At 45.3% G+C, this 27,260-nt stretch overlaps 1 protein-coding gene across 1 annotated transcript in view; it reads right to left on the bottom strand.

The window, feature by feature from the left end:
- Nucleotides 1-27,260, bottom strand: part of LOC309808022 (forkhead-associated domain-containing protein 1-like) — a gene marked incomplete at both ends in the record, with an annotated part of 95,736 nt that overhangs the window by 19,024 nt on the left and 49,452 nt on the right. The window contains 7 exons of the mRNA XM_082628036.1: nucleotides 2,076-2,200; nucleotides 2,886-3,009; nucleotides 4,895-4,996; nucleotides 8,966-9,070; nucleotides 10,098-10,187; nucleotides 12,426-12,556; nucleotides 16,219-16,342. Of these exons, the coding sequence (XP_082484162.1) occupies nucleotides 2,076-2,200; nucleotides 2,886-3,009; nucleotides 4,895-4,996; nucleotides 8,966-9,070; nucleotides 10,098-10,187; nucleotides 12,426-12,556; nucleotides 16,219-16,342 (801 nt within the window). The remainder of the gene's footprint in view (nucleotides 1-2,075; nucleotides 2,201-2,885; nucleotides 3,010-4,894; nucleotides 4,997-8,965; nucleotides 9,071-10,097; nucleotides 10,188-12,425; nucleotides 12,557-16,218; nucleotides 16,343-27,260) is intronic.

Genomic DNA, 27,260 nt, shown 5'->3' with positions numbered 1-27,260 from the left:
AACCACTGCGCCACCAGGGAAGCCCCAGCCTCCCTCCTTTTTATTAAAGGAATCTCATTTCTGTGCAGCAGAAACCATACCCTCACAAAATTTGGCCCAACCTTCTCCTAGCTCTGGAACCTGGTGGGTGGGCATCCCTTCAGAACCTTTCCAAGACAATGCAGATAGTGTTTGCAGCTGCATCTCCCTAAGACCCCAACCAGCCAGCTGGCTGTTGGAAGCCCAACTGACTGCATGGAAAGGCCACCAGACTGAATAGGGGACCTGATCTGAACGACCACAAATAACCATAATAAGACTCCTTAAAAAATAAATTGGCTTTTAATGCTTGCCATGAGCCTCTCTTAGCCCTAGCATTTGTTGGCACTACCCTGAAAACCTCTGAGATTTAAAAAAAAACAACTACAAAAATATAAAGGCCCCCAAGTGACTGTGATAGACAAGAGTGGACATATTTGTCTATGTATCTATGGAGATGAGAATAAAAGAGGGTATCTGAAGATGACAATAAACCGGGCAGATCTGCTGCAAAAAAGAACCTGAGGTGCTGCTCAGTGTCTTCAGCTACGCTGAGCTGCATCCTCTGTACCTCTCCAAATGCCCCCTCTTTTCCTGAGGGGAGGGTCACTAAGGAAGAGCCTGGGCTACAGGATCCAAGCATACAGTCCCCACCCGGTCTCTGCAGGCTAGCAGACACACCACCAGGGACACACCCCTGGTGTGTCTTCAATCATTATTCTGTGACCTTGGGTGAGGTACTTGACCTCCTGAAGCCTTAATTTTTCTTATCTGTTAAATGGGGACAATAATAGTAACTATGACACAAGGCTGCTATGATGGTTAAATGACATAAGGCATGGAGCCGGCTGAGCTCTATGCCTGGCACACAGTAAGCAGTTCACAGATGTCAGCTATTCTTCCTCCTGCTCTTTCGTTTAATTACTGCCAACCTTGGAGGATTGAGAGTTGGGAGGTTTCCTGCTCTGTGGTGTCAGTGGTGGGATGAGGGCTTGTTGCCAAGGGGAAGGTCAATCTTGGAAGCAGGACCATCAGGACGTGAGATCCAGCTGAGCTCCCCAACTGGAGACGGTCCCTCCACTCCCAGCCTCAGAGAAGGAAGGTTCGATTTTATCAGGAAAACCAACACATTTCTGAAGACTCACATCTCTAGACGTGTGAGCAAATGTCTAGAAAAATTGTAGGAGAAAATGCTGGTACAGATAGGATGGCTTTATTATGTTTTCCAAAAGCTGGTTTAGACCAGCTGCCGCAGCAAGCCACGCTATTCAGAGCTGTCCATTGTCATGTGTCAATCAAACACCCGATCAAACATCCATTTAGGATACAGGGCACCTTCAACCTAACAATCAAATTACTTCTGAAAATCCTGGAAAACACAAACTATGCTCCCTAAGAAAGGAAGGTTTTCTTGGATAATACTCTTTAAATACTGTTTGACAATAATAACTATCATCTATTAAAGTGCTCGCTATGAGCTAGGCACTGGGATAAGCACTTTACATAATGATCTCCTTTAATTTTTCCATCATCATTTTACAGCTGGGAAATTGAAGTCCCAGAAAGGTTAGGAGCCTGCCCAAGGTCACAGAGCTTGCAGAGCTGGGATTAGGACACAGGTCTCTGATTCTAGAACTTGTGTCTTCTTAATCATCATGGCTCCCTTCTGCTGCCCTTTATGTGTTCATGTTTTTCAGTTTATAGCAAAAAGCAAATGTTAGGCAAGCTCATGGCATAATGTTGTACATTAGCTTGTTGAATATTTTCTGCAGAATATAACATGTGGTGTGAAAAGGAGGGCCCAGAGATTGTCCGGGCCAGCATCAGTGCAATGTTATATCATGCTGTACACGATGGGAAGCCGCCTTTCTATTCAAACATTGGATCACTGGTACGGCCAGGCACCAACCAGTCCATACAGGTGTTAGCCCATCAGGGAGGACCTGGCCTCGAACCAATGATGTATACAGTGGTGCCAGGGCACACGGCTCGTGTCTGTCCTCATGCCCACCCTCCCCACGTGTCAGTCAATGCAGATACAAAGTTTCTTTGGTTACCGTTCGGATCTCTACTCTTGAAAAAGTTGGCAAGTCAGGTTTTGCATCCAATATTTTCCGAACATTTTTTTCCATCCCGAGGGTCTTTAAGTCTAGAAATGATTCATCCATGTGGTCCTTGTGATCTATAAAAGAAATAATTTACACTCAAAACAAAGGCTCAGGAAGAAGTTACTGCATGTAAAAGTCACAGCTGCTATTTACTGGACACTTACCACAGGCCAGTACTAATTAGCTCACCATCCTCCCTTGGCAGGTGAGGCATCGAGGCCCAGAGAGGTGACATGACTTGTCCAAGGCCACACAGCTCATATGAGGCTGCAGCCTCCCAGGGCGGGGGCACTGAGGGGGAACCTTCGGCCACAGGTGTGAGGATGGACTTGAACCCAGGCTTCTGTGTCCTAGCCCAGGGCTCCACCCAGCAGCAAGCTTGGTTTCTTGAAAGCCCTATTCCCTCTAAACAGGGTATTTATCCTGGGAAGTTCCCCAAGGTTGGTCCTTGCACAGCATGCGTCTATGAAAAGTTTCCACTGGGCCACAGTGAAATAAGAAAAAGAAGGACAAGGTTCTGAGTTTTTCATGAAATCCTGTTTATTTAATATCAAGGCCTGCTCTTGACTCTGAGCTCATGCCTACCCATCTATTTTTTTTCCTGCTCATCTTTTTTTTATAACTATGTTTTTTTAGTTATGAAATGATGGGGATAGAAGATGGTGGTCCTGGCAAATTGGTTAGTCCCTAAAGTGAACCCTCAAGTCTGGGGCCCATGGTTCTCAGCACAGAGGGGTGACTAGGCAGGAGGAAACTTACTTGACAAGCTGGCCTTCTCAAGTTCTTTAATTCGCGCACGAAGCTCAGATAAGGCCTTTTTCTGACACTGAATGACTTCCTCATGTCGGGACCCTTTGCACTTGGCTCCTAGATCACTGAAGGACTGCTCCTGTGGCCAGAATGGTGAGGACAGCAGCTTTATCAGTGATCACAACTCCCTCTCTTGTATTTGAAGAAACATGAACAAATCATGGATTAGCAGAAACCCTGTCACTTACTTAGTACCTTGGAAAATATCATTACAGGGCTTCAGCAGAGAAGGAATTTAAAAATTTCATTTCGAATACAAAGTCACATCTAGGAAGATTTCCAACTTTCCTACCTACTTAGCATCATTATAAATAAGAGATCCCCCCTATGTTCCCTCCCCATGTTTTATTTCTTTTTTTCTTCTAATGTTCTTCTAAGCTTGGGTTTCCACTTGTTGTCATTCTGGTCTCATCTCTGAACAATCACATCAAATTTGCTCCTGGAGGGGCTTTTTTTTTTTGCCTGCACCATGCGGCATGCGGGATCTTAGTTCCCTGACCGGGGATCGAAACCGCGCCCCCTGCAGCGGAAGCACAGAGTCTTAACAACTGGAACACCAGGGAAGTCCCTGGAGGGGCTTTTAGTTATTTATTTTTTTTCTGCGTTACGCGGGCCTCTCACTCTTGTGGCCTCTCCGGTTGAGGAGCACAGGCTCCGGACACGCAGGCTCAGTGGCCATGGCTCACGGGCCCAGCCGCTCCGCGGCATGTGGGATCCTCCCGGACCGAGGCATGAACCGGTGTCCCCTGCATCGGCAGGCAGACTCTCAACCACTGTGCCACCAGGGAAGCCCCAGGTGGTTCTTATCGGCCAACTTGGGGAAAACCTTCTTCTAAGACTTTGTGGCTGAAAATGTAGTCTGCAGAGCTGTGCTATCGGTACCAGCTGGGAGCTGTTCAGAAATGCAGAATCCCAGGCTCCCCCCACCCGAGACCTGCTGAGTCACAATCTGCATTTCAACAACATCCCCATATGATCCGTGGACACCTTTGAGTTGAGAGGTGCCACTGTAAAGTATCCTCTAATTGGCTGGTTTCTGGAAAAGTAAGTAGCCGTTTTGGCCATGTGTTTCCCCTGATATGCATGAAGAGAAAGCAAAAGACTGAAATACTATTGGTTGGTCTTGCACTCACTGAGACACAAACCAGGACCCGCAGTAACGACTGGGATTTGTATCAATAAAATCAGCTGCGGTATATAAACAAAGTACCATTTCTAGACATTTCAATAACCTTGCCTCTTCAAGTTGATCTTCAAGTTGATCTCTGAGTTTTAGGATTCAAGCTTCATGTTAATTCCTCCTACATCATTCACCCTCTTTAATTAATTTAGTTCCCAACAAGGAGTTGCTGAGATTCCTCCATCTAAGTACATGCCCTCTGTTTCTCATAGGAAAGCCCATTTCATCAGTTTCCAGTAGTAAAGAGAAGGACGGGGACCACCTTACCGATTTCTCTGCCATTAGCCACTTGACTCTGGCTTTCAGCTTCTCCTCTTGCTGTAGCCTTTCCTCGGTCAGCTTCCCCTTCTCTGCCAGATGCTGCCATAACTCTTCTTGCAGCAAATACTGCTGAGTTTCCCGAGAACTGTTGATCTTCATCTGAAATGAGGGGAAGGGGAACTGCAGCTGATGGGGGACAGGACTAACGCAGGAGTCATTTCCACTACCTTTGGGGGCGGGACAAAAGTTCACGAAACTTTCTTCAAAACACAGAAAAATGATGCTTAGCTTAGTAACTAATAGCGAAGTAGTAGAGCATCGTGGTTAAGAGCTCAGACTCTAGATCTAGATAGAATCTCAGCTCTAGTTCTTTCTAGACACTTCTTCGTATAGAAAATAAGCGGGTGAACTAAGGCAGACCGTCTTCCTCCTCATTCATCCCTGCCGGCCGCTTGGGTGCGGGATTGCGTGGAGAGCACGGGCCCGTGAAGGGGCTCTGCAGCACGCCTACCTGACCTACTGCCCTTTCCAAATTGGCTTTAATGAGGTTTGCTCTGTTCCTCATTTCTTGCAGCTGAAGCAATTTCCTTCTGGAATCCTGCCGAAGCTTCTCTTCAACCTGAAAGGATGATGAAACCGAGGGCTTGCTGCTAATGTGATCATCATGCCCTCTGGGGAAACTCTTCTGGGTGGGCTAATGGCAGTGGGGGAGTCCCTGAGGGGTAGGGACAGCTGCAGCCCAGCAGCAGGGGTCACAGGCATGCACAGGGTGGAGGCAAACTCACAGGGAGTTGCCCCCTAGGGGAAAGGGCCGAGCTCTGCACCCGGGGCTCAACTATGTTCTACCGCACACTCCCATCCCAGCTCGGTCCCTAACAAGCCGTACGACACTCGGAAAGTTATTTCACTGCTCCGTGACTCAGTGTCCTCATCTGTCAAATGGGGATGATGATACTAGTATCAATGCATAGAGTCATTGTGGGGATTCGATGTTTGGAATAGTGCTTAAGGGCTCTGTGAGAGTGTTAAGTACTGTTGTAACCTATGAAAGGTGGACAGGAATGTCCGCCGTACAGTCTCGTTCTAATAACTCGTGATGGGTACTTGGAAATGTTATGATTGGGTTTATTATCATAACTGTTTGTCGTTACCACTTTGAGCACACTCACTGGTGGTAACCTCTCTGGAGGCTTGCCAAAGCAATGTCTATTAAGAATTGCAGCCTGAAAAGGAAGGCCTTTAAAGTGGAGAAGCTTGCCTACTTTTCCCCCCTTGCTTGGGTAACAGTCAACACACGGTAAGCTTGGGCGAGCTCCACGCTACCCTTGGCTGGCCAGTGTAGGCCTCGCAGCTGCTCAATTCTTGGATGCACCTGCTGAGCCCTGGGCCCTGGCACTAACAGGAAATGAGGCAAACTCTCGTAAATAAATGGAAAGTTTTTGTGCTGAAACAAATTCACAGGCTGTGTTTTTAGGGATCTGAAGAGGGGGATCACAGGGATGTAATAAAAGACCCAGAAAAGCCCTTAAGAGCTTTCTTCTGAGTAGTGTGGTCCAGTGCAAGAGCCTCTACCCAGCTCCGTTACCTTGGAAAAGTCATCTAAGCTCTCTGGGCCTTAGTTTTCTCCCACGTCTAAACATGCTCTGACTTCTATGTCAGCAGCCTTTTTCATATGCTGCAAAAGCCAAGTCCAGCCTTGGACTCTGCCCTTATCTGTGCTCTGCATGAACAGCCCCCGTTCCCGTCCCCAAGCCTCAGAGTCACCTTCAACAGCCGCCCTGCTCCCTCTCTCACACTCAGGGGTCTCATGCCTGTCCTCCAACCCCTCTCACATGCAAGCTGGACTGTGACAAGTGGCCTCCTCGCCTCGAGTTTAGTTTCTTCCAGTGCAATCTTAACGGTACTGTGAGAGTTACCCAGCTGTAAGGCAGCTCTGTCCAACAGAACTTTCTGCAACGGTACAGGTACTCTGAGTGAGGCTGTGTTGTCTAATACGGCAGCCACCAGGCACATCTGGGGATCGAGCACTCGAAATGGGGATGGTGTGACAGAGGAACTGAACTAAAAATTTTAGTTAATTTTCATTAATTTCAGTGTAAACAGTAGCATGTGGCTGTTTGCTACGCCAGGGTAACTGAAGTCAGACGAACCTGGAGTCAGACAAAACCGACTGTGCCATTGGGCTAGTTACTTTATTAGTAACTGGTAGCCTTGACTTTCTCATCTGTAAAATGGAGAGGATGAATTCTAGATCACAGCGCTGTTGTGAAGATGAAGAGGTGAAATGTTCAAGGTAACTCCTAGTACGTGAGAAATTGTAACTATCATTTTCACCCTGATTACTGTCCACGAATGTCATTGCATCAGTCACTTGTTCAGAAGCCTTAGTAGCTCCCCACTGCCTGTGTGGTACAGAGCCCAAGCACCTGAACTAAGGCAAAACACCAAGCCAGGGATTCAAGAAGCCCCTACGAACTCAACGAGGTAAATAAAACTGAATCCACACCTAGATAAACCATAATAAAACTGCTGGAAATCAAGGGAAAAGACAATCTTAAAAGCAACCGGAGAAAAAGACAGATTATGCAAAGGTACAACAGTTAGGCTTACAGATGATTTCTAAATAGAAATAATAGGAGCCACAAGACAATAGTGACATATCTAATACTGTATCTAATGTGCTGAAAGAAAAGAGGTGCCCTTGTAGAATTCAATACGCAGTCAAATGTGTTTTAAGAATGAAGGTTAGGGCCTCCCTGGTGGCGCAGTGGTTGAGAGTCTGCCTGCCGATGCAGGGGATACGGGTTCGTGCCCCGGTCTGGGAGGATCCCATATGCTGCAGAGCGGCTGGGCCCGTGAGCCATGGCCGCTGAGCCTGCGCATCCGGAGCCTGTGCTCCGCAACGGGAGAGGCCACAACAGTGAGAGGCCCGCGTACGGGGAAAAAAAAAAAAAAAAAAAAAAGAATGAAGGTTAAATATACATCTCCAGACAGACACACAGGCACATTTGAGAATTTGTCATCAGCAGAGCCACAATGAGGGAAAACATTAAAGGGTATTCTTCAGACACAAGAAAAATGAACCCAGGTGGGTGATCAGAGATGCAGAAAAGACAAGCAACAGTAAGGGTAATGTGTGGATATGATACTGACTATAGAAAAACACTAATAATGTCTTGTGGGGTTTTAAGTATCAAGAGGAGTTTAGAAAATGACAGCAATGGCTTATAAATCTGGAGGGGGTAAGTGAAGTTAAGGTGTTTGAAACTCATTGCACTGTCAAGGAGAAGGGCATAATTATCAACTACTATTGTCTCTTGGTAAGTTAAGAATGCAGGGCTTCCCTGGTGGCACAGTGGTTGAGAGTCCGCCTGCCGATGCAGGGGACATGGGTTCGTGTTCCGGTCCGGGAGGATCCCACATGCCACGGAGCGGCTGGGCCCGTGAGCCATGGCCGCTGAGCCTGTGCATCCGGAGCCTGTGCTCCACTACGGGAGAGGCCACAACAGTGAGAGGCCCGTGTACCACAAAAAAAAAAAAAAAAAAAAATGAATGCATTTTTTAGTCTTCAGGATGACTACTAAGAGAATAGTAGAAGAGTGAAAAACTTAATTAATGTGTGATTTTGGTGAGTCAAGGATGAAAGCTATTGTCTTACTATAACTAAAAGAATAGTAAAAAAGTGAAATATTTCCAAGCTAATAGAGGGGGAAAGTGGAATAAGAGAAAACCATCCACTCAGAAGGAGGCAAGAAAGGAGAGAAAAAGGAACATACCACAGATGGTACAACTGGTATTGAGCAAGAAGGTAGATTTAAACCCCAGTACATGAGTAATTACATAATATAAATGGACTAAAAGTCAAAATTGTCAAACTGGATTTTGTAAAAATGATACGCTATTTGAAGGCATATGTCTAAACCTTAAGACAAAAATTGACAGAGAACATATGAAAAAGATATGGTATGAAAACTCTAACCAATAGAAAGCCAGTGGTGAAGCTAAATGACAAAGGAGACGTTAAGGGAGAAACACTACTAGAGATGAAAAGGGACATTTCATGATGATCTAAAGTTTTGCTCTACAGGAAGTATTAGGATTCTAAATTTATATGCACCTAGTAACACAGCCTCAAAATATATAAAGCAAACATCGTTCATATTAAAAGAAGAAACACACAAATTACAAACATGTTGAGATTTTTAAAAACATTCTCAATGATGGAACAAAAAGACAAAAAAAATCAATATGAGAATTTAAGTTAGAACAACATCATTGGCAAACTTGATTTAATGGATCAATTCTTTCTTAGATAATTTCACAATTAAGATTTGAAGGCAGTCTAGGGTAGTGGTTACACACAGGAGCTTTGGAGTCAGGCAGACCTGGATTCAAGTTCTGCCACAACTACTTTATGCAAGTGAACTTGGATAACTTCCTTCACCTCTGTGAGCCTCAGTTTTCCCGACTGTAAAGTGGGGTTAATACCAGTATAGACCGCATGGGGTCATTGTGAGGATGAACAGAGATGATGCAGGTGGAGTGCTGGCCCCAGAGTGGTTCCCAGGCCGACCTGTCCCTGCCATACCTTGCTCTTTTCCCGCAGCGTCATAGAGATCAGGCTCTGCTCAGTACTGCTCCTTTTCAGCTCCACCCTGAGCTTCCTCATTTCTTTTTCCATGTCATGGATTTGCTGAAAGAGTTCCAACAACAGGGAAGTCAACTTCACAACTCATTTCATCCGGTTCATTAAGGCAGAAACCTAGTCTGGGATTCGCTTAACTCCTTCCCTTGGGGGACAATTCCACGTATTTGAGGCAAAGTAGACTTTCTTTCAACGGATGCAATGAAAGTGCTGGGTGAGGGAAAATTTGAGTTTCTTTTGAAGATCAGCATGGATCCTGGATTAAACAGTACAAGATACCTATCCACTCATTAGAGTCTCTTTCCTTGGGGCACATTTTTGAGTTCAATCTAAATAAGGGCTGTTTGGAAGACACAATGGGCACAGTTTGGAAGAAAAGAACAATGACATTTTTCTTTTTTCTCATTTGAGGCAGAGAAGTGTGCTCCTGACAGAGAGAAGAACACATGTCTCCTGCCCCCGTCCCAGGCACCGTCCTTCCCAACGGATGGAAAACGTATGCCTGGTGATGTGCACGAGGGTTCAGGCCAGTACAGGGGGTGAACATTTACATTTAGTGGTCATCTTTTCATTGTGTTAATTTTTATGTTCACCTTCCATACAAGGCCAGTGATACATTTGCTTTTTATTTTGTTTTTATGAATTGTTATAAAATTGAATGTATTTAAGCAAAAATACTTCAAGAAGAGTTGTGTTAATAACAGTGTTCAGGGTTGTGATAAAACTTGTGACAGTGGATCATGAAAGTCTGGGCATCACAAGTCCAGGGGTAGGGACCACGGTGAATTTCTAGCAGCATACGGTGGCCACCTCCCGTCCCTTTCCCCAGGGGAAACCTGATGAGGGGCCTTGAGCCAACTGCCCAGAAAATCTGGGGAGAGTGTGTTTTCCATGGTCTTTTCACCCATCTCTTTGAGGCCAGCAAATCAAAGAATTAGGAGACTACATTAACAGACAAACACCCAGAAAGCCCCAGAGCTTGTGCTAGCTAATGGGCCAAGGAACCCCTCCAAAACCCTCAAGGCCACAATCTAGGCTTTCAGTGGACACCTAGGGGTCAGGAGGTTCAACGCACGGTTTTGCAGAGTTTTAACTCTTTCTCTTGGGCTTCCCACTTCTCCTTCTGGGCATCTTCCTTCTGTAACTCTTCTTTCAGCACTGAGCACTGTGGAGAAAAAGGACAAGGCCACGGGGGCTTGGCTGGGGGTCCCAAGTACCTGTGTTCATGCCCAGGAGTGTTTCCTGCTGTATAACCCAATCACACCTCTGAATACTGAGAGGCGAGACCATTTGTGTGATGGGAGCACGGGATCCTGCAGTCCTTCCCAGTTCACCCCTCTCCTGAGTTCTGAGGAATAGAGCATCTAAGTTCCTCTTCAAAAGCCAGCAAACTTCACTGCAGGGGAAATCCAGCTTTGTAGAGTTTGGGTACTTAGGGTGCAGGAATTAGGATGTTTTCACGCTGTGACCGGTGAGGGTGGAGGGGGCCGAGCCAGTGAGCTCGGGTCCATCTTAGGGCTTTTGTGCACGTTGTATCTCAAAGAAACAACTGCCCCGACTGGTGTGGAGGGGTAAACGGAGCTGTCTTGCCCGAGGGCGGCTTGGCAACAGGCATTAAGGGCATAAGGATGGATGTGCCTTCTTTTGACCCAGCAATTCCCACTTTAGGAATGTACCTTAAGGACAATGACTGGAGAAATAAGTAAATCTGTAGTTTCAAGGATGCTCTTCACAGAATTGTCAGTAACAGTGGAAGAAAAAAAAAAAAGAGGAAACAACCCAAGTGTTGTTTACAACAGCAGACCACTTTATAACACTGGATACATCCAGGAGAAAGTATGTAGCTTTTAAGACGAATGATAAGAGCGTTGATTTATTAGCACGGGAAAATAGTAAGCATTTAAAAATTTAAAAAATGTGCATAGTATAAATTCACTATAAAATGATTGATTGATTGATTTCTAGGCAATATATAGAAATAAGACTGGAAGAACATACATGAAAATATTAACACTGATTTCTCAAGGTAGCATTTCCTCTCCTCTCTTTTTATTTTTTCTTCTCAATGTCATCTACTTATTTTTCTAAAATTAACACACATGATGTATGTTATTAAAAAAAAGGCATCTCAAATGTTCATAAGAGCAGTACCCTTGGTGGTGACGAGCCCTTGTGCTATTGGCCAGCACAGTCTAGAGGAGAAGGGACCTCATTCCAAGGTCAACGAGGAAGGGGAAACGGGGACATAAATCATCCAAATGCATTTCAGGAGGTAGAAGAGCCAAGCAGGTGCTGTCTGTGCAGATTCCTTCTACTTAGCACCAGCTCTGCATCCCCTTCCCGTCCCCAACACACACACACACACACACACACCACATTAAACAGCTATAGCACATGCCTGGGAAGACACTCTGCTTGGGTGAAACGAATGCAGAGGGCTTGGCCAGGCAGCTGACCCGGGGCAGAGGCAGAAGAGCACAACGAAAACCAGCCTCCCACTTCTTGGAAAACGATTTTGTCATCCCCATTTCACACATGGGGAAATGGAGGCCAAATAAGTTACAATAAAAGAAAGCTCTGGGATTGGACCCTGGTCTGTCTGATCCCAAAGCTCGTGCAGTGCCTTTCACCAGCTCCAAACTGGGTATGGTACCACGTACCAGGTATTACTTATTGTGCCTTTTCCTTGGAACCTCAAGATCTGTTCTCACCCCACCCCCATGCAGACCTAGCTATCGGGTAGCCTCTGGGAATCTCTGAGTTGCCACCTGAGATGAAAGCTTTGAGGTTTTACCTTGACTCACAGAAACAGGCACATCATGCAAATACTGAGAAATCTTATCCTATAGGGGCAGGATTCTAAAGTTAGCATTGAAGGCAAGATTTGCAAATAGTCAAAGTTACATGTAAAAAGCTCTTTGCTTGCCTACCTCGTTCATCTTCCATAGAGACATTCTACACACTAAAGTCTAAGGAAGAAATGAGAGTCTGCGTGTTTGCATCTGGATCTTCAAATGTTCTGCTTTGAAGACAATTATGAGAACCAGTGGTTCTGGGACCACAATGCAGCTGTGTGGTCATCCGTGCTCACAGAGAGATCGTATTCTGTTTAATGTTAAACTTTGCAATGGCAGTATATGCTCATAGGTGGGTTTGTTGCTGGGATTAAACAAACTAATTTATAATAGGGGTTAGAAAATTTTTGCTGGATTTGAAAATATATTATGCTTCTTCTGAGCCACATACACACTGTCCTTTGAAAGGCTTCAGAGAAGTTGGCCACCTGCCCAGCAGCTACCCTCCCTGTGTCCTTGGGCACTGGCCTCATCTCACCACCGTGTGTCATGTGACTCCACTGTGTCTGCTTTTCGCAGCTACAATTTGCTGATGACCCGACACTCACTCTGGAGCTGAGGGCTTCGAGCTGGTGATCCTTTTCTTTGTTCTCACTTTTCAGTTGATTCACCTCCTGTTGTAGTTGTTGAACTTGACCATCCTTTACTAACACATCTCTTTGCAAAGATGACACCATCTCTGTAAAAGAACCAAACCAAACCAAAACAAAAGACTCATGGAGGTGAAAGAGGCAGGAAGGATTATTGGCAACACCATGGCTGTCAGCCAACGTTTGGACAAGACTTTCCAAGCCCGGGCCACCACCGGTGCCCTCCTAGGACTGGGGAGGCTTTTTCCAAGGGTCACAGAGCAGGAATGGGAATGAGAGCAAAGTCCACGGAACAGGGTTTGAGGCTTCAGTGAGAATGAGGGGCAGTCAGCACCAGCGAGAGGAGAAGCCTTTGGGGGCCCCTTGTGGGCACAGGCCAGGCACACCTGGGAGGAGAGGCCACACCATGGACCTGGGGAACAAAGTCCCAGCACAGGGAAGGTCTAGGAATTCTTCTCCAGAGGCCAGGAGACGGGCGTGTGCCAGAGGGCACTGCTGGACACTATTGATGGGGTGGTTGGTTTCACAGTCCTCTGAGTTTGGAACCCTCTCTACCACTTATTAGCTTGGTGGTCTTGGACAAGCTATTTCACCTCCCACTGTCTGTCCCACACAGAGTTATTGTAAGGGTCAAATGATGCGGTATGTCCCAAGAACACAAAGTGGCTAAATTATGTTTGTTCCATGGCGCCTATGATTTTTCTCGGCAGCCAGCTTCCAAAATGGGCCCAATGATCCCTACCACCTAGAATTCATGCCTTGTGTAGCCCCTCCCACCCTGAATAGGGCTGCCATGGGTCACCAATATGATACTGTGGAAATGATGGACTGTTTCCTCTCAGGCTGGGTCATAAAAGACACTGTGGCCTCCTCTTTGCTCTCTCTCCAATCACTCACTCTGGGGGAAGCCAACTGCTGTGTCGTGACGACACTCAAGCAGCCCTAGAGAGAAGCATGTGTGCTGAGGGACTAAGGCCTCCAGCCAATAGCCACATGAGCAGCCATTCTGAAGGGGGATCCTCCGGCTCCCCCCGAGGCTTTAGATGACATGACTTATGCCCCAGCCGACATCTTGCCTGCAACTCATGAGAACTAAGTCACCCTCCTCTCAAATTCCTGAACTACAGATACTGGGTGAGATCATAAATATTAGTTGGGGATTTATCCATTACATTTTGGGGTAACTTGTTATGCAGCAATAGATAACTCCTCCATTACTGTAGTATCATTTTTTTTAAAACATCTTTATTGGAGTATAATTGCTTTACAATGGTGTGTTAGTTTCTGCTTTATAACCAAGTGAATCAGTTATGCATATACATATCTCCCCATATCTCTTCCCTCTTGCATTGTAGTATCATTTTGAATAAAAGTGGGAAGAAGGGTGCATAAATGCAGTGGTATTGGGTTATCTCATACGGTTCTTTTCTTAAAAGAACATCAGGCCCAGTTTTAGTGGTAGGTTTCAATCAAGAATGTCTATGAAATAAAGTACAAAATGCTCCAGAATTTCATTTTAAAAATGAGCTTTGCCTCCAGGACACAGTTCAGTTACTTGGAAATCCCTCTGGGGCTTGCCACACTTTGAGTGGGTCCAGCCCATCTCAAGCATTATCCCAACCCAGGTCTGTCCGACTCCCTGATCGGAGAAGGTGGGATCTGAGACAGGCTTGATGCTTGGATGAGGTTTCACTGGCCGACATACGGGAGGAAGGTGAGGACCAGCGAGTTCATCCTTCCATTCCTGGTGCCCAGAACAGCACCTAGCCTGGGGGAGGTGCTCAGAAAATATCTGAGGACATCCCAAGTGAGGGAGGAGAATAAGCAGAGACCTGGGGGCAGCAGGGGGTGGGGCTGGGTGTGATTAAGTTGCAGAGTGAGGCAGAAGAAAAGCACAGATTCATACAGAGATGCGGATTCACGTGCGACTCAATGCTGTGCCTGGCTTCTACAGCAGTGGGTATGTTTCCTGCTACGCGCTGGCTGCCTTCAGAGTGATGTGCCCCTCCGAGGCTCACTGCCTCCTCCCTGTCACCTGCTTCTCTCCCTCCCCTCGTCTGTGAGTGGTCCCATCCTCTTCAGGTCTCTAGGCATGTCAGTTTCGGCTTAAAAACCTCCACTGGATTCCCAACACCCTTGGAATAAAAACCCAGACCCCCCGACCCTGCCCAGCCCCACAATCCTCTGTTCACTCCACGCAGCCTCGCTTGCCCTTGGCTTGTCCTTTCCCACCTGAAACAGGTCCACTCTAAAAGAAGGACATAGCCGTGGAGGATACAGCATAAACTGGTTAGAATCGGCTAGGTCCAAGGGGGCGTAAGATTCGACTTCCAGGGGAACTTGAGCCTCATTACAGGCTCATTGTAATACATGAGCAAAATGACACACGCACCAGCACCAGGACAGTTCGGAGGCTGACCATAAAGGTCAAAAAGAGGGTGGTGGGGCTTCCCTGGTGGCACGGTTGCTGAGAGTCCGCCTGCCGATGCAGGGGACACGGGTTCGTGCCCCGGTCCGGGAAGATCCCACATGCCGTGTAGCGGCTGGGCCCGTGAGCCATGGCCGCTGAGCCTGCACGTCCGGAGCCTGTGCTCCGCAATGGGAGAGGCCACAACTGTGAGAGGCCCGCGTACAGGAAAAAAAAAAAAAAAAGTGGGTGGTGGCCCAATTCCTGGAAATCCCCGCCCCTTCCCCAAAATATTAGAGTTGTCCCAATCCTCCCACTCATTAGCCTATAAAATTACCCAGCCCATAAAAACTAACTGCCCCATATTTGGGGGTCTCTAGCCTTCTGAGATGGCCCACACTCTGTCTGTGGAGTGTGTTTCTCTCTAAAGAAATCCACTTCTTACTTTGTCTCTCACTGAATTCTTTCTGCATGAGACATAAAGAACCTGAGCTTTATTAAGTCCCGAGACCAGATGCGTGATCTCGATTAAAAGATAGTGGGTTCTGAGTGGGTTCGAGTCCCAGCCCACGGGTTCAAGTCCCACCTGAGTTCCATGGTTGCACACCCACTAAGCTGGTCCCCCTTGGCCTCCCCCCTTGAAGCGCTGGCCACCACGACACACAGTTTATTTTCTCCACAGCACCACTGCTCTCTGAAGTGGGCTTGTTTATTCATCCATTTACTTTTATTGTCTGTCAACCCCTCCCAAATCTGTGAGTACAGGAATCTGACTGTCTTTTTTGGCTCTCCCTCCCCGGAGCCTGGAACGGGGCCTGACACCTAGTAGGAGCTCAAGAAACATGTGGAAGCAATGAAGGAATCCAGGGAATCAAAGCCCAGCCACAGCTGTGCGTTGGCTGCCCCTTTCCCAACCCAAGCCCTTTATCAGGGAACCACCTCTGATAAAATTAGAAAATGGTTTCCCTTGGGCCCAAGTGCACTCGGCTGAAATGGGTGAGACCATGGGTGCCTTAAGGGAGTGACCCCAGTTTGTCCACGCTCTAGTTTGCACTCAGGCTGCTTTGTGGAACCACCCAAGCCACAAGGCGACCTGTGTTCTCCCTGGTGGGGCCAGTGCTCAGGAAATCTTGTAGCCAAGAGATACCATTCTCTCAAATATTTACCAGGCCCTGCCCTCGGAACTGGGTGGCAAGAAACCTCCACTGAGGGAGAACTCTAATGCACCGACACGGGTGATCCCTGAGGCTGCACCCAGGTCACGGGCACAGGTGCGCTGGTTGACTGGTGATGTCTGCAGGGGGAGGGCAGAAGCTCTGGGGCCTGAATGCACAAGGGTCTCACCTGACGTGATGGCGGCCTCCCTCCTTAAGTTCTCGGCCTCGTGCTTCAGGGAGGTGATTTCTAAGTTTCTCTCAGACAGGGTCTGGCACAGCACCTGGCTGTAGCCTTGCTGTAGGGCACTGATCTGTGGAAGGAGGCAACACACAGTCAGAGGGGGCCAGCCAGGCCTGCAGGACACGCCGGTACTTCTCCAACGTTGGGCAAAGAGTCGGGTTGATCTTGGATCGGGGTGTTGGGGAAATCAAGGTGTTCCGTTGTCACTAGTGGAAGGGGCAGGAGGGGGCCTGTTCCTTCAGTGACCACCATGTCATCGGTCCTCGAGACACGGACCTTATCTTTGTGGCCACCCAGGGGCTCCGGTGCTGCTGTCTTCCTATGACCTGTGGGTTTTCAGCCATAAATAGACCAGCTGTTGGTTACAGATGATCCAGCACTGACTGGATGCACAGCAAAGTTCAAGAGCCGGGAGCAGGTTATGAAATGAATTCCCTCTAATGAGAATAGAGGGTAGTTTATACCTCACAGAACACTCCAGAGTTTACAAAGCCCGTTCACACATGCTACACTGATACTCGTCACAGCGTTGCTGAAGGCTGACGTTCCCATTAATGTGCGCATTTTGCAAGGGAGCCAGGTTGAGACTCAGCGAGGCGAGGGCCCCTGCTCGGGATCACGCGGCTGGTCAGACGTGGAGTCTGATTGAAACCCAGTCTTTAGTTGCCTGGTTCCTCCTTCCCAGGTGGCTCTAGGAATGAGCGTGAGAAGTTGGAGGCTGTAAAGCAAGGCATGGACTCGGGAGCCGGACTGTGGCCTTCAAGTCCTGTCTCTGCCAGTTAACGGGCTTTGGGAACACAAGCAGGACACCATGTACTGTTTCCTTTTGTTCAGTCTGTACGCGGGGTGATGGTAGTCCCAGCCTGATAGGATTGTGAGAAGTATTTTAATAAGTTAACATGTGTACAAGTGCTCAGATCATGCCTGGCACACGGCACAGGGGGATGAGCTGTGACCATCCTCTCCTCTACCTACCACGGGGTGTTTTTTTTGTTTTCTTTCTTTTTTTTTTTTTTTTTTTTTTCGGCACGCGGGCCTCTCACTGTTGTGGCCTCTCCCTTTGTGGAGCACAGGCTCCGGACGCGCAGGCTCAGCGGCCATGGCTCACGGGCCCAGCCGCTCCGTGGCATGTGGGATCTTCCCGGACCGGTGCACGAACCCGTGTCCCCTGCATCAGCAGGCGGACTCTCAACCACTGCGCCACCAGGTAAGCCCTCACGGGGTGTTTTAGCTTCAGCTTCCCTCGTGCGTCTCTGGGGAAGATAGTTGGTAATCTTTATGTGTGCATTTGTAAGCCTTGCCAGGCTCACTTAAACGCCAGTGTGGTTGTTATTAAGAGGAAATACAAGGGCTTCCTTGGTGGTGCAGTGGTTGAGAGTCTGCCTGCCGATGCAGGGGACACGTGTTCATGTCCCGGTCTGGGAAGATCCCACATGCCGCGGAGCGGCTGGGCCCGTAGCCATGGCCCCTGAGCCTGCGCGTCCGGAGCCTGTGCTCCGCACTGGGAGAGACTACAACAGTGAGAGGCATGCGTACCACAAAAAAAAAAAAAAAAAGAGGAAATACAGGAATCGTGGGTGGGAGCACCACAGGCTGGCTCTATCTATGGCTGCTGTGAGCACCCTCTAAATCCATGGATCAGAGCCCCTTCAAGGGCCGGTCCTTCTCTAGGGGTCTAGGTCTACACGTGGGGTGCAGAAGGCTCTCCATCAAATGCAACGTTGGTAAGGGCCCAAAAGTAGCTGCCAGGCCTCGGCCTCCACAGAGCAGGTACCCGAGAGGCCGGGAAAGAGAGCTGGGCCCAGAACCCCCTCCCTCTCGGTCTGATGTGGCCAGACTGCTTGTTCTGAGTGGCCAGGACTTTCCCACCTCAAGGTGCACTGTGGGCCTTTGCCCTGTGATTTTTCAGATGTCAGGCCTCAGTACTAACACAGGGACCCGTTTACTGGGGCATAAATGCCATGCAATCCGTAGACAGGACAAGAGCTAGCTTGTTTTGCTTTTCTTTTTTTTTTTTTTTGCTGTACGCGGGCCTCTCACTGTTGTGGCCTCTCCCGTTGTGGGGCACAGGCTCCGGACGCACAGGCTCAGCGGCCATGGCCCACGGGCCCAGCCACTCTGCGGCATGTGGGATCTTCCCGAACCGGGGCACGAACCTGCGTCCCCTGCATCGGCAAGCGGACTCTCAACCGCTGCACCACAAGGGAAGCCCCACTAGCTTATTCTGATAGATCAAAATGGAAGTGACAAGGAGAAGGGTGCAATTTCTTTTCTTTTTTTAAAAATAAATTTATTTATTTTTGGCTGCGTTGGGTCTTTGTTGCGGTGCACAGGCTTATTGCAGCGCCTTCTCTTGTTGCAGAGCATGGGCTGTAGGCGCACGGGCTTCAGTAGTTGTGGCACGAGGGACTCAATAGTTGTGGCGCACGGGCTTAGATGCTCTGCGGCATGTGGGATCTTCCCAGACCAGGGCTCGAGCCCGTGTCCCCTGCACTGGCAGGCGGATTCCTAACCACTGTCCCACCAGGGAAGTCCTGGGTGCAATTTCTTTGTTCTCCTAAGGTAAGTTTGCCAGATTTAGGGGAGGAAAAAAGGATGTTCACTTAAAATAGGATTTCAGATAACAAATAATATTTTAGTGCAAATGTGTCCCATGCAATATTTGGGACACACGCTAAAACGAAATTCTAAAATTCAAATTTAACTGGGTGTCCTTACTTTATCTGGCAACCCCACCCGAAGAGAGTTCCTAAACTTCAGTCATTCATATACCACTTTCACTATTTTTCCCATATCTCTTGGCTAGCCCCACTATAATTTCTTAGCATTTTTCGTAGAAGCAGCTCCCTTTTTAAACTTAAAAACGTGCATTAAATTAAAATTAACTGTTATAAGAGTAAATAGAGACTCAGTATCTTAAATAAAAATAATCCCTCCAAAAGAAGAAATACAGGAATTTCCCTGTTTACAATCAGACCAGGTTGCAGGCATCACACTAAAAAAAAAAAAAAAAAAAAAAAAAAGATTGGGTGGAGGTGGTGGGCATGCCCAGGTAATGGAGTTCAGGCGTGCTGATATGGCCACCAGATGGCGGTCACAGCCTTTGGTCTTGGTTTGTGTCCTTGGAAATCTTGTCATTATTACTCTGGTAGAATTAACAGATATGTCAAGGTCTCACAAGTTTTCTGACTCGTTTCATGCACCATCATGGTTCAGAGTCTAGGACATTTGGGGCAGTTACACTTACTTTTTCCCTGGGGCACCTGAGACATTATTGGGGGGGGGTCTATGCTAGAAGTTGCGGGGACACAGGTCACTCTGACCCCCACTCTCCCCAAGGCTATACTTTTGCATGTTTGTGCTTTGGAAACTTTCAGTGAAAAAATTCTTTCACATCTTACTTTTCTCTGTTGGGGGGAAATACAACTTTTCCATAAAAGGTCCTTGGAACACTGAAAGTGTTTGTAAGCTCTTCTCAGCTTAATGCTTTTATTTGCATGATACCAGAGATAGAACACACAGAGACAAACTTCCAGAAGGGAAAACATACGTTCCCCTCTAAGACTCCAGTGGTTTTGACAGATTGAAAATATTTCAATCTGAGTGTCAGAGTTTTAGGATTTCGGATTGCTGGAAAACTCCAAAGAGTCTTCAAACCTCTTTGATACTTTTACTATCAAAGTAAATATCCATATTGTTTGTAATGGCATAAATTCCAAGATGTTTAATGTCTGTTAAGCTGTGTAATAAAATGGGCACTGAATCATAAGAAAGTTAAGAGTGCTAGGAGGAGTGATTGTTTCAGGATGATAATTTGGCTTCTAATTAGCACAGGCATATAAGAGCACATGGAGGTAAGAATTTTCTAGTGATATTGTAGCGGATCGAAGATCTCTGAGAGCAAATCATTATGCACACACCTTCGGGGACCAGGGAAAACACATAAAGTAATCAGAACCATAAATCAACCTGCCATGTGGCTTACACTTCTGGTGGAATGCTCTGCAGGCAGTAGAATACTTAAGAAACTAAAATGTCAGTGGATGAAACTCGATTTGAGTTCAAACGAATGGAGCCTCTGGTTCATATATGCCTTGCTATAAAATATTCTTCTTCAGTTATAAGTGAAGCTCCAGTGGTAGGGGCGGCAACAGCATGATGCATCAGTGTAATTATTTCTAGATAATTTCTTTGTACAAAAACATTTTTTCCCCCAGATATCGGCAGCCACTTTAAATAAAACTCAAATTGGGACCAGCTGATATTCAAAGCTATGTGGAAATTATATAATATTCTATGTCAAATATATTTCAATTATTTAAAAAAAGGTATGTGGGGAATTCCCTGGCAGTCCAGTGGTTAGGACTCTGTGCTTCCACTGCTGGAGGCCTGGGTTTGATCCCTGGTCAGGAAACTAAGATCCTGCAAGGTGCGTGGTACGGCCAAAAAAAAAAAAAGGTATGTGGGAATAATTCAGCCTCGTACATGTACCTGAAAAAGACATGTCATTTTCTCAGTAAAGCTCTGAAATGGGAGAATAACTGAAAGGAATATTTCAGCAAAATTGGCTTCAGTTCAAGAAAAAGATGCTCATTAATGTGTCAGCTACATGTCAAGGTAGCTGTTTGCACTAATAATTCCTACAGGACCTGTTACTTTCATTGTTTTTTCAAAACCAGGTTTGAAGGAGAGTCATTAGTTCATTTAAATATTAGAGCATGTATTTGTTGACTTGTTTATTCTGTCTCCCTCACTAGAGCATAACAGGGGGAAGGATCATGTCTGTCTTGTTCTCTGCTGAATTCTCAGAGCCTGGAAGAGGGCATGGCACAGGATAGGCCCCCCAAAATATTTCTTTGGATTAATGGACGGATGGATGGATGGATGAATAAAGAACAAACAAACAGCCACAGTCCTAACAGAGTTCTAGAAGGTTACTGGGCCCAACCTTTGCCTTCATGGAGCTTACAGTTTCCTGCTAGAATCTCCTAGGTTCACCATACACAATCTGTGTCCTTTCTAGAGCACCATTTCTAGGACTGAAACTGTGTACCTAGAATTGGTTACAGAAGGGAAAGACAGTAAACAGAGCACAAGAGAACAAAGGCCCCCAAGCACTGACTACGGTTTTTTTTTTTTTTCTCTCTCTCGTTTTTAAAAATGTTTATTTATTTATTTATACTTTTCTTATTAGTCACCCATTTTATACACATCAGTGTATACATGTAAATCCCAATCTCTCAATTCATCATACCACCACCCCCACCCCCTGCCTCTTTCCCCCCTTTGGTGTCCATATGTTTGTTCTCTACATGTGTGTCTCCATTTCTGCTCTGCAAACTGGTTCATCTTTACCATTTTTCTAGGTTCCAAATATATGTGTTAATATATGATATTTGTTCTTCTCTTTCTGACTTACTTCACTCTGTATGGCAGTCTCTAGATGCATCCACGTCTCTACAAATAACCCAATTTTGTTCCTTTTTATGGCTGAGTAATATTCCATTGTACATATGTACCATTTCCTCTTTAACCATTTGTCTGTTGATGGGCATTTAGGTTGCTTCCATGATCTGGCTATTGTAAATAGTACTGCAATGAACATTGGGGTGCATGTGGCTTTTTGAATTATGGTTTTCTCTGGGTATATGCCCAGTAGTGGGATTGCTGGGTCCTATGGTAATTCTATTTTTAGTTTTTTAAGGAACCTCCACACTGTTCTCCATAGTGGCTGTATCAATTTACATTCCCACCAACAGTGCAAGACGGTCCCCTTTTCTCCACACCGTCTCCAGCATTTGTTGTTTGTAGATTTTCTGATGATGCCCATTCTAACTGGTGTGAGGTGATACCTCATTGTAGTTTTGATTTGCATTTCTCTAATAATTAATGATGTTGAGCAGCTTTTCATGTGCTTCTTGGCCAGCAGTATATCTTCTTTGGAGAAATGTCTATTTAGGTTTTCTGCCCATTTTTGGATTGGGTTGTTTGTTTTTTTAATATTGAGCTGCATGAGCTGTTTATATATTTTGGAAATTAATCATTTGTCAGTTGCTTCCTTTGCAAATATTTTCTCCCATTCTGAGGGTTGTCTTTTCCTCTTGTTTATGGTTTCCTTTGCTGTGTAAAAGCTTTGAAGTTTCATTAGGTCCCATTTGTTTATTTTGGTATTTATTTCCATTACTCTAGGAAGTGGATCAAAAAATATCTTGCTGTGATTTATGTCGAAGAGTGTTCTTCCTATGTTTTCCTCTAAGAATTTTATAGTGTCTGGTCTTACATTTAGGTCTCTAATCCATTTTGAGTTTATTTTTGTGTATGGCGTTAGGGAGTGTTCTAATTTCATTCTTTTACATGTAGCTGTCCAGTTTTCCCAGCACCACTTATTGAAGAGACTGTCTTTTCTCCACTGTATATCCTTGCCTCCTTTGTCATAGATTAGTTGACCATAGGTGCGTGGGCTTATCTCTGGGCTTTCTATCCAGTTCCATTGACCTATATTTCTGTTTTTGTGCCAGTACCATATTGTCTTGATTACTGTGGCTTTGTAGTATAGGCTGAATTTAGGGAGTCTGATTCCTCCATCTCCGTTTTTTCCCCTCAAGACTGATTTGGCTATTCGGGGTCTTTTGTGTCTCCACACAAATTTTAAGCTTTTTTGTTCCAGTTCTGTAAAAAATGCCATTGGTAATTTGATAGGGATTGCATTGAATCTGTAGATTGCTTTGGGTAGTATAGCCATTTTCACAATATTGATTCTTCCAATCCAAGAACGTGGTATATCTCTCCATCTGTTGCTATCATTTTTAATTTCTTTCATCAGTGTCTTACAGTTTTCTGCATACAGGTCTTTGTCTCCCTAGGTAGGTTTATTCCTAGCTATTGTATTTTTTGGTTGCAGTGGTACATGGGAGTGTTTCCTTAATTTCTCTTTCAGATTTTCCATCATTAGTGTATAGGAATGCAAGAGATTTCTGTGCATTCATTTTGTGTCCTGCAATTTGACCAAGTTCACTGATTAGCTCTAGTAGTTTTCTGGTGCCATCTTTAGGATTCTCTCTGTAGAGTATCCTGTCATCTGCAAACAGTGACAGTTTTACTTCTTCTTTTTCAATTTGGGTTCCTTTTATTGCTTTTTCTTCACTGATTGCTGTGGCTAGGACTTCCAAAACTGTTGAAGAATAGTAGTGAGAGTGGACATCCTTGTCTTGTTCCTGATCTTAGAGGAAATGCTTTCAGTTTTTCACCATTGAGAATGATGTTTGCTGTGGCTTTGTCATATATGGCCTTTACTATGGTGAAGTAGGTTCCCTCTATGCCCACTTTCTGGAGAGTTTTTATCATAAATCAGTGTTGAATTTTGTCAAAAGTGTTTTCTGCATCCATTGAGATGATCATATGGTTTTTCTTTTTCAATTTGTTAATATCGTGTATCACATTGATTGATTTGCATATATTGAAGAATCCTTGCCTCTCTGGGATAAATCCCACTTGATCATGGTGTATGATCCTTTTAATGTGTTGTTAGATTCTGTTTGCTAGTATTTTGTTGAAGATTTTTGCATCTATATTCATCAGTCATACTGGTCTGTAATTTTCTTTTTTTGTAGTATCTTTGTCTGGTTTTGGTATCAGGGTGATGGTGGCCTCAGAGAATGAGTTTGGGAGTGTTCCTTCCTCTGCAATTTTTTGGAAGAGTTTGAGAAGGATGGGTGTTAGCTCGTCTCTAAATGTTTGATAGAATTCACCTGTGAAGCCTTCTGGTCCTGGACTTCTGTTTGTTGGAAGATTTTTAATCACAGTTTCAATTCCATTACTTGTGATTGGTCTGTTCATATTTTCTATTTCTTCCTGGTTCAGTCTTGAAAGGTTATAACTTTCTAAGAATTTGTTCATGTCTTCTAGGTTGTCCATTTTATTGGCATAGAGTTGCTTGTAGTTGTCTCTTAGGATGCTTTGTATTTCTGCGGTGTCTGTTGTAACTTCTTTTTCCTTTCTAATTTTATTGATTTGAGTCCTCTCCCTCTTTTTCTTGATGAGTCTGGCTAATGGTTTATCAATTTTGTTTAACTTCTCAAAGAACCACCTTTTAGTTTTATTGATCTTTGCTATTGTTTTCTTTGTTTCTATTTCATTTATTTCTGCTCTGATCTTTATGATTTCTTTCCTTCTGCTCACTTTGGGTTTTCTTTGTTCTTCTTTCTCTAGTTCCTTTAGGTGTAACGTTAGATTGTTTATTTGAGATTTTTCTTGTTTCTTGAGGTGGGCTTCTATAGCTATAAACTTCCCTCTTAGAACTATGGGATGCTTTTGCTGCATCCCATAGGTTTTGGATCGTCGTGTTTTCATTGTCATTTGTCTCAAGGTATTTTTTGATTTCCTCTTTGATTCCTTCAGTGATCTCTTGGTTATTTAGTAACGTACTGTTTAGCCTCCGTGTGTTTGTGTTTTTTACAGGTTTTTCCCTGTAATTCATTTCTAATCTCATAGCGTTGTGGTCAGAAAAGATGCTTGATATGATTTTAATTTTCTTAAATTTCCTGAGGCTTGATTTTTGACCCAAGACGTGATCTATCCTGGAAAATGTTCCATGCGCACTTGAGAAGAAAGTGCAATCCGCTGTTTTTGGACGGAATGTCCTACAAATATCAATTAAATCTATCTGGTCTATTGTGTCATTTAAAGCTTGTGTTTCCTTATTAATTTTCTCTTTGGATGATCTGTCCATTGGTGTAAGTGAGGTGTTCAAGTCCCCCACTATTATTGTGTTACTGTTGATTTCCTCTTTTAGAGCTGTTAGCAGTTGCCTTATGTATTGAGGTGCTCCTATGCTGGGTGCATATATATTTATAATTGTTATATCTTCTTCTTGGATTGATCCCTTGATCATTACGTAGTGTCCTTCCTTGTCTCTTGTAACATTCTTTATTTTAAAGTCTAATTTATCTGATATGAGTATTGCTACTCCAGCTTTCCTTTGATTTCCATTTGCATGGAATATCTTTTTCCATCCCCTCACTTTCAGTCTGTATGTGTCCCTAGGTCTGAAGTGGGTCTCCTGTAGAAAGCATATAGATGGTTCTTGTTTTTGTATCCTTTCAGCAACCCTGTGTCTTTTGGTTGGAGCATTTAATCCATTCGCGTTTAAGGTAATTATCGATATGTATGTTCCTATGACCATTTTCTTAATTGTTTTGGGTTTGTTTTTGTAGGTCCTTTTCTTCTCTTGTGTTTCCCACTTACAGAAGTTCCTTTAACATTTGTTGTAGAGCTGGTTTGGTGGTGCTCAATTCTCTTAGCTTTTGCTTGTCTGTCAAGCTTTTGATTTCTCCATCGAATCTGAATGAGATCCTTGCTGGGTAGAGTAATCTTGGTTGTAGGTTCTTCCCTTTCATCACTTTAAGTATATCATGCCACTCCCTTCTGGCTTGTAGACTTTCTGCTGAGAAATCAGCTGGTAACCTTCTGGGAGTTCCCTTGTATGTTATTTGTCATTTTTCCCTTGCTGCTGTCAATAATTTTTCTTTAATTTTTGCCAAGTTGATTACTATGTGTCTCGGTGTGTTTCTCCTTGGGTTTCTCCTGTATGGGACTCTCTGTGCTTCCTGGACTTGGGTGGCTATTTCCTTTCCGATGTTAGGGAAGTTTTTGACTATAATCTCTTCAATATCTTCTCGGGTCCTGTCTCTCTCTCTTCTCCTTCTGGGACCCGTATAATGTGAACGTTGTTGTGTTTAATGTTGTCCCCGAGGTCTCTTAAGCTGTCTTCATTTCTTTTCATTCTTTTATCTTTATTCTGTTCCGCAGCAGTGAATTCCACCATTCTGTATTCCAGGTCACTTATCCGTTCTTTTGCCCCAGTTATTCTATTGATTCCTTCTAGTGTATTTTTTTTTCAGTTATTGTATTCTTCATCTCTGTTTGTTTGTTCTTGAATTCTTCTAGATCTTTGTTAAACGTTTCTTGCATCTTCTGGATCTTTGCCTCCATTCTTTTTCTGAGGTCCAGGATCATCTTCACTATCATTATTCTGAATTCTTTTTCTGGAAGATTGCCTCTCTCCATTTCATTTAGTTGTTTTTCTGGGGTTTTATCTTGTTCCTTCATCTGTTACATAGCCCTCTGCCTTTTCATCTTCGCTGTCTTTCTGTGGATATGGTTTTTGTTCCACAGGCTGCAGGATTGTAGTTCTTCTTGCTGCTGCTGTCTGCCCTCTGGTGGATGAGGCTATCTAAGAGGCTTGTGGAAGTTTCCTGATGGGAGGGACTGGTGCTGGGTAGAGCTGGCTCTTGCAATGGTGGGCAGAGCTCAGTAAAACTTTAATCTGCTTGTCTGCTGATGGGTGGGTTGGTTTCCCTCCCTGTTAGTTGTTTGGCCTGAGGTGACCCAACACTGGAGCCTACCCGGGCTCTTTGGTGGGGTTAATGGCATACTCTGGGAGGGCTCATGCCAAGGAATACTTCCCAGAACTTCTGCTGCCAGTGTCCTTGTCCCTTGGTGAGCCACAGCTGCCTCCCGCCTCTGCAGGAGACCCACCAACACTAGCAGGTAGGTCTGGTTCAGTCTCCTATGGGGGTCACTGCTCCTTCCCCTGGGTCCCAATGCACACACTACTTTGTGTGTGCCCTCCAAGAGTGGAATCTCTCTTTCCCCCAGTCCTGCCAAAGTCCTGCAATCAAATCCCACTAGCCTTCAAAGTCTGAGTCTCTAGGAATTCCTCCTCCCATTGCCAGACCCCCAGGTTGGGAAGCCCGATGTTGAGCTCAGAACCTTCACTCCAGTGGGTGGACTTCTGTGGTATAAGTGTTCTCCAGTTTGTGAGTCACCCACCCAGCAGTTATGGGATTTGATTTTATGGGGATTGCGCCCCTCCTACTGTCTCTTTGCGCCTTCTCCTTTGTCTTTGCATGTGGGGTATCTTTTTGGTGAGCTCCAGTGTCTTCCTGTCGATGATTGTTCAGCAGTTAGTTGTGATTCCAGTGTTCTCG

This window comes from Mesoplodon mirus (assembly GCF_964341445.2).
Source record: "Mesoplodon mirus genome assembly, chromosome: 7".
Taxonomy (NCBI): Eukaryota; Metazoa; Chordata; class Mammalia; order Artiodactyla; family Ziphiidae; genus Mesoplodon; species Mesoplodon mirus.
This window is presented reverse-complemented; position numbering and strand designations above follow the sequence as displayed.